This window comes from Odontomachus brunneus, unplaced genomic scaffold (assembly GCF_010583005.1).
Source record: "Odontomachus brunneus isolate Ranch 3 - 2012 unplaced genomic scaffold, Obru_v1 Obru_scaffold_063, whole genome shotgun sequence".
NCBI classification, from domain to species: domain Eukaryota; kingdom Metazoa; phylum Arthropoda; class Insecta; order Hymenoptera; family Formicidae; genus Odontomachus; species Odontomachus brunneus.
The window spans coordinates 167,162-173,553 of NW_022639513.1; the positions used below are offsets into that span (position 1 = coordinate 167,162).

A 6,392-nucleotide genomic window follows, 5' to 3' on the forward strand; every position below is an offset into this window, starting at 1 on the left:
TTGCTTAATAAAAATACCGAAACAAAATTTGTAGAGAATTAAATTATCTTTCAAATAAGATCAGCACAATTGTAATACGGTACATAGGTTTTGAGATAACCAGTTTCAAGCGTACAAAAAAAGTGTTCTTTTCGGTTATCAACGAGAAGGAGAGAGAGAGATAAAGCTTCTTAAAATATTCTTCATTTATGCTGTTATAATTATAGTCTACGCTGTAAAAAATTAATTAGAAAGTACTTACAAAGGCAGAACGGCATCTCTGAGCGTTATCTAGGAAGAGGAGAGTGTCGTGAGCGTGGAGTGTCAGGTAGCTCAGTGGTTTAGAGCAGTCGCCCGGCAAGCGAAAGACCCGGGTTTGAGTCCCGGCCTAGCAGGACGCGCTCTCGATATTTTTTTCTCTTTCTGGAACGAAAAAAATACGCAGATCTCGAACGCACGGCGTCCCGCCGCCACCTAGTATGCTCTCCTCCTTCTATGGCTGACACTACGCATCATAGTCTGCCGGTATACGGATACTGGTTTATATCTTCTTCTGCTTCATCATGTAGAATCTCATAAAGATACTCAGGAGCTGAAACAATGAACAATAAAAGAATAATGTTTAATTCAGCGAAGTATACAATGCGCTGCCAAATACTAAATACTAAATACGTCTGATTTGTCATCCATATATTTGTCATCCAGATATTAAGATTTTACAGTAAATATAAATTTGAACAAAAAATTTTCTATAAATATGGATCGAAAAATGCTTCCTTAAAAAAGTAACGTCCCAAAATCACGGTTTTTATACATTTTTGCAGATATATAGAGAAGTATGCGTTGTTTTCTTTCAAAAATATTAAAACAAAATTTGTAGAAAATTAAATTATCTTTCAAATAAAATCAATACAATTGTAATACGTTAGATAGGTTTTGAGATAACCAGTTTGAAATATAAAAAAAGTTTTTTTCGGATAGAGCTTTTTAAAATACTCTTTATTTATGCCATCATAGTTATAGTTTACGCTGTAAAAAATTAATTAAAAAGTACTTACTGTAATAAGGTCTCACAGCAAAATGCCTCACTCGTTTATCGTGTCTGCGTTTGTTACACATTGGATAAATTTTTTGGTTTTAATTGAATTTAATATTTCACTGTTATTCATATTACTTATATTAAGATATTGATCATTTCCTTAGATTGAGTGAAAAAAATTTTCAAGTCTTCTTTAAATTCACAACACAATAGCAAATATTTATCGTCGGAATATATTCCGTCTTCTCTTCCCTCTATGTTTAAAATAAACACCTCGAATGGATGTAGCGGCTTCAAGCGAATAATATTCGGATTTCTGTTTTTTTCCCAGGGATGATATTCCAAACCGGAATGTATGTTTGCAGGAATTTCTTCGGCACGATCCATGTTAGTTTGGAGATAATGGTCTACGATATAAAGCTTAACAGTGAAGATTGTTTAATTAACATAATTATTGAATTCAACATGAAAATAGGGATTTCAGTATGAGAGAGAAAACATTGATCATGTGGTATCAATTCATTTTAAGGTAAGAGATATATAATATATAGTCGGTAAACGTATATATAGAATACAGTTTCAGCATTGAAAGCTGCGCAACGACACATATCGATCCGACAATTGTCGATAAGAATTTATCTTGAAGCCGTTGTCTTCTTTTAATGTTTATGAAGAAAATCTTAATGTATAGCAAACTTTTCAAGTCATGCTAATTTCCGTAAAGCTGGATGTCTTTAATAGTATTTCATTAATGCTAAAGTGCGCAATTCGTATTCGAATCTTTTCGATTCGAAATTTTCTAATTATTCGGATTCGAATCATAGGGATTTGATTCGAATTCGAATAGTTCGCACATCTCCAGTCAAACTAAATAAAAAAATCCTCTACCATTTTCCAAATGACCACGTACACGTTTACTTACTAATTAAAGAAGTTTATGTACTGCGAGGAGTATTCCTCCACTTACCGCAAAATACCACCCTCCCACGCTCCGCTCGCGGAACTCAAGATGTTGGACGCCAGATGCGAAGCAGACCACACCACTTTACCGAATAATCGTTACTCAATGCTAATTCCAACGCAAAAGATGGCCGAACGAGTCGATACAAGTCTGGTAGGTCATCTCTTTGTTCCGAGATTGTTATTGTTGTCCCGTAGCCAGTATTCTACAAAAAATCGAAAGACGAATATAAGGTCGGCGGCATCCAAATTCGGAACGACACGGCATTCATTACTGTCACTAACATTTGAATAATGAGGACTCACTCTGGTTCTCTGTGGGGTTTCCCAGAGAGAAAGCTCTTGTCCCACGCTGTGCTTCCATGTTTCCTCACTCTCGACCTCCTGTTGTCAGTTTCGGGAGCCGCGAGGACACAGGTATTCGGGACGCGCGAATCGCTAATCTAACGCGAAAATCCGAATGTTTCCGATAGCTACGCCGATGGTACGACACATAAACACTATCGGAAACCGCTATCGAAAATGTAAATATTCGCACGAATTTCTCGCGGCTTAGCCCGAGCGATCACTAAGAAATCAATCTAATTTCTTGATTCGACAGCTTAATCCTCTTGTGACGTGCAGCTGCACCACTGCCACGTCACAATACAGTTGTATGCGATAATGCACCAATCTTTTTCAACTAATAACTAAACATCTACGTGTCATTTAGAAAATGAAAGAAAACTTTTTTGTTCAGTTTGATCTAATATACAAGCATACAACGGCAAACCTCGCCATCGCAGCTCATCTATCTTATCACATTTGATCATTCGCGAATCTTCTTGGATTAAAATTTTACGTAGTTGTTTGAAAAATGACGTGTACAATTTTTGTTCACTTTTATGTGTTCTACTTATATTTTTCTTTTGGTCCGTCTTACACGGGACACCCTGTATAAAGCCTTATACTTCCTAAACAAAAGTACCATGAGTTTATAAGGACATGAGTTTAAATGCCTATAATTGCTGGAAAATAATAATTTATATTCCAGCTATATAACATTTCAGCAATATATATAACAGCTATATAACATTTTAGTAACACGTTATATTTCTATTATATAACGGCAACTTCGTATGAATGGGGAATTATAACTAATGTGTATATTACATGTAACAAACATGTTATATTGCACGTTACATCCCGTTATATTACAACGATGTAATATAACTGTTATATTATTGTGTTTGCTGGGAAGATTATATATTTTAGGATGGAAATCGTCGAGTCGCAGTAATGATCTTACTTGCATGTGAGATACGCTTTGTAGTCGAACACGTCCGTAGGAGAAAATCGCAGGGTGAATTTTGCCGATTCACCCGGCAGCAGGATTCCCTTTTCGGGGTAAATCCCAAACGGCAAATCGTCACTCTCTAACCAACTGTCGCTACTTCGCTCTGTCAATCCGGCACTACTGCTGAAGAGATCGGATGGATCGTGGGCGCTAGCAGGTAGTTTTATCTTGACGATATCTTCTGCAGAAATAACGACATCCGTTGTCGTGATTCACGTGTAAGACGAAAGCTTTTCACATACAATAAAACGAATATTAAAACGAAATGAGCTCTATTAACTTTGACGGTAACACCAAGCGCCTCCAAGACGTACTGGTGTAAATTTCTAATTTACTTTCAAGAACTCTTTTCTCTGTATTTTAACTTGGAGTAGAATTTCCGAACGCAGTATATAAGAAACAATAATGACATTATAATGTTGATTAATGCGTCGATTTGAGAAAGATATTATAGAAATGAGCTTTTAAAGAATTCTTTAATATGATGTCATATTAATGAACTCTTTAAAAGCTCTTGAATGTGAGTTTTTCAAGATAATCTGAAAAATAACATTGTTCTTTCTTTAAAGTGTGATTGTAACGCGTAGAATGAGTAAAGGACATAACAAGAAAGACAGCCATGACGGAAATAATTTATTGAAAATATAATGTAGATGCGTGAAAATCACGTTAAAAGTGAAAAGCAAGAAAATACACAATAATTACATAGCAGAATACCACTTGTATCCAAACTCGGTCTTTTATTATACTTTTGTTATGTTTTTGTTATGTTTTATAATATTTTCGTAAATATTCTTTTATTTCATGATTGAATCGAGTTCTTTTATTTCATGATCGAATATACGCTCAAAGAAAAGAACTCTATTTGCTATTTCTTGTAATCCCATTTTCTGTGCAAAACCTTTTACCAAACATATTTCTATTCTAATGAAAGAGAAAGTGTGAACAATTAATCGAAAATTTATGAAATATTATTTCAACCCTTTTTTTAATCAAAAGGAATATGTTTGCTTGAAGCAGAATGTCCTTTTACGTGCGATACGACAGACGCGACTAACAAGATTTATTTTATATAATGTATATGATAATAATATCTGTGTCTGTATGTTCTCTATTAACTCTTAAACCCTTTGACTGATCTGAGCCATGTTTTGCGTAGTTACTGTCTAGAACTTTGCAAGAAATATAAGCTACCATGAAATCTGGACATCCTACTTCTTCCCTCTAATTTCATCTTCTTGACATTTTGTGATAACCTGGACAGTTTAAGGGTAGTTTAACCCTTTCGTCCTGAGTAGTATACATATTCAAGGATGAAAAGGTTAAGCTACTCTCTTAAAGTGAATCAGTGAATAGTCACTGATATCAGTTATAAGTATAGCACTGAGCAGTTTCAGTGCTGTACTTATAGCTGAAAATCAGTGTTTATTTACTGCTTTCAATGATGTTTCACTGATTCACTTTAAGAGAGTAGTTGTAGATAAAAAGCGAAATTTCTCTAACTTTAACAATATTGCAGTTAGAATACTTTCCTTTTGCTTTTAGAAGCATCCTTTTGAGATCACGTATATATGTATAAGAATAAAGTCCTCTGGGACTCAAAGGATCCCGCACTGAGGATGAAATTATACCTTTCTAGATTCCACATTTTTTAATTACCTCGAGATGACGTCAGACATCGTCGATTTAATTTAGCGCCTTTATCGTTTAGCTCCGCCGCGTGATATTGATCAGGTCGCTGGCGAGACTCATGAGTGTGTACCAACGAGTTAGTCGCAGATCGCATATCTCCCTGTGGTCCCAGCGTGAGTCGCGAATAATTTGCGGTTCGTCTCATCGGGTACTGCTCGTCCATATTTATCTGCCACATGTACTCCACGTCGACCGCACCAGTATTCGAGAAGGTGAACACGTATTCGCGCGTCTATCAATTAATAACATGTCAAAGGTAATTATATCGAATTATACCAAATAATTGCCGATTTCATGCTGCACTTTGTACAAATTTTAAAATCTGCTAACAGACTCTTGTTTGTTTCTTTATTTGCCATCCTTTTCGCAATATGTCGGAAAGGAAGAGAGGAGCATCACACATGGTGCGCGCCTGGAGAGGAAACGAAGGCAAAACGGAGACTGAGTTTTACTCTCCCATGAGGGAAATTCATGTATTACGCCAACCTCAACCGAAAATTGTTAGAATGCTGCACACGCGTCAGCTGTAATGTTTCTTTTGGTTTTCACGTGTAAACAACGGCCGGGATTGCATCGGATATAAAACCAACAACGACAGTCTGTATTTTATCGCTTGTGTCCCGTGACGGTTATGACGCGATGCTCGCGTACGCATCGATTCAAAAAATCTCCCCATTATTATGAACAAATATTTAAACTCGATATACACGAGCAATCGTGAAGTTATTTATATAATTCCTATTTTGCTCTCCCGACGCGGCCGGGCACGCGCTACAATCACAGCGAGAAATCCTGCGACCGATGGTCGAATCGCGTCACGCAACACAGGAGAGAAAATTGACAAACAGAAAAAAATGCAAAGTTCGGTGTATTCAAAATATCAATGTTTTTCTAAATGCGGTAAGAGAACAAAGAATTAAAAATACGAAATATAATTAGCAGAAATATCCTTTCTTCACGTTAATTTGATACTAGAATGCTCGACTCTCCCTCTTTCGCTACATGAAACTAAGTCTGTTTTACACAATTATGTAAAAAAAAATAATGTGGCTCATGTGTGTGGACAGAGTCCTCTAAATAAATCGTGTAGTGAACGTATTAAAACGTAGTAAACGTGTTTTCGCAATGCACTGACAATTAAATAAAGAGTCGAAGTAACTCTATTAGACATTCAAGTTATTATCATAAACATGTTAAAACTCTAAATTTTAATAAGAAATAAGAAGATTATAATTTTAAAAATTCGATCAAAAGGATAATTATTATTAATTAGCGTCAAAATGATAAAGTCTAAATTATTCTTATGGAAAGTCGAGTGACTAAGATAAAACATCCAATCCACCAAGCCAATAATTGTTCCGATCTTGTGTTGAATAGGATGAAAAG

The 6,392-nt window shown here is 35.7% G+C and overlaps 2 protein-coding genes and 1 long non-coding RNA gene across 3 annotated transcripts in view; 1 reads left to right on the forward strand and 2 right to left on the reverse strand.

The window, feature by feature from the left end:
• The window catches only part of LOC116846405 (hydrocephalus-inducing protein-like), a 56,909-nt gene that overhangs the window by 6,260 nt on the left and 44,257 nt on the right, over positions 1 to 6,392 (reverse strand). The window lies entirely within an intron of this gene.
• LOC116846331 lies at positions 1,406 to 6,279 on the forward strand. The gene is made up of 4 exons (XR_004378462.1): positions 1,406 to 1,547; positions 3,233 to 3,471; positions 5,026 to 5,262; positions 5,339 to 6,279. It is a non-coding gene; the product is annotated as an uncharacterized LOC116846331 (long non-coding RNA).
• On the reverse strand, positions 1,424 to 5,222 carry LOC116846326. Its single transcript, XM_032820018.1, has 5 exons — positions 4,974 to 5,222; positions 3,267 to 3,495; positions 2,285 to 2,931; positions 1,986 to 2,184; positions 1,424 to 1,438 (listed from the first exon to the last, which is right to left on the reverse strand). Exons 1-3 carry the CDS (start codon positions 5,182 to 5,184, stop codon positions 2,874 to 2,876), a joined length of 498 nt encoding a protein of 165 aa, XP_032675909.1. The 5' UTR covers positions 5,185 to 5,222; the 3' UTR covers positions 1,424 to 1,438; positions 1,986 to 2,184; positions 2,285 to 2,873.

Bases quoted from the DNA above. Each gene is read 5' to 3' on its own strand.
- LOC116846326 (XM_032820018.1), bottom strand. From the start codon at position 5,184: ATGTGGCAGATAAATATGGACGAGCAGTACCCGATGAGACGAACCGCA. The intron at 3,496-4,973 runs GTAATTAAAAAA...TTATTTCTGCAG, and splicing joins ATGTCTGACGTCATCTCGAG to AAGATATCGTCAAGATAAAA. The intron at 2,932-3,266 runs GTAAGATCATTA...ACTTTTGTTTAG, and splicing joins AAAGCGTATCTCACATGCAA to GAAGTATAAGGCTTTATACA.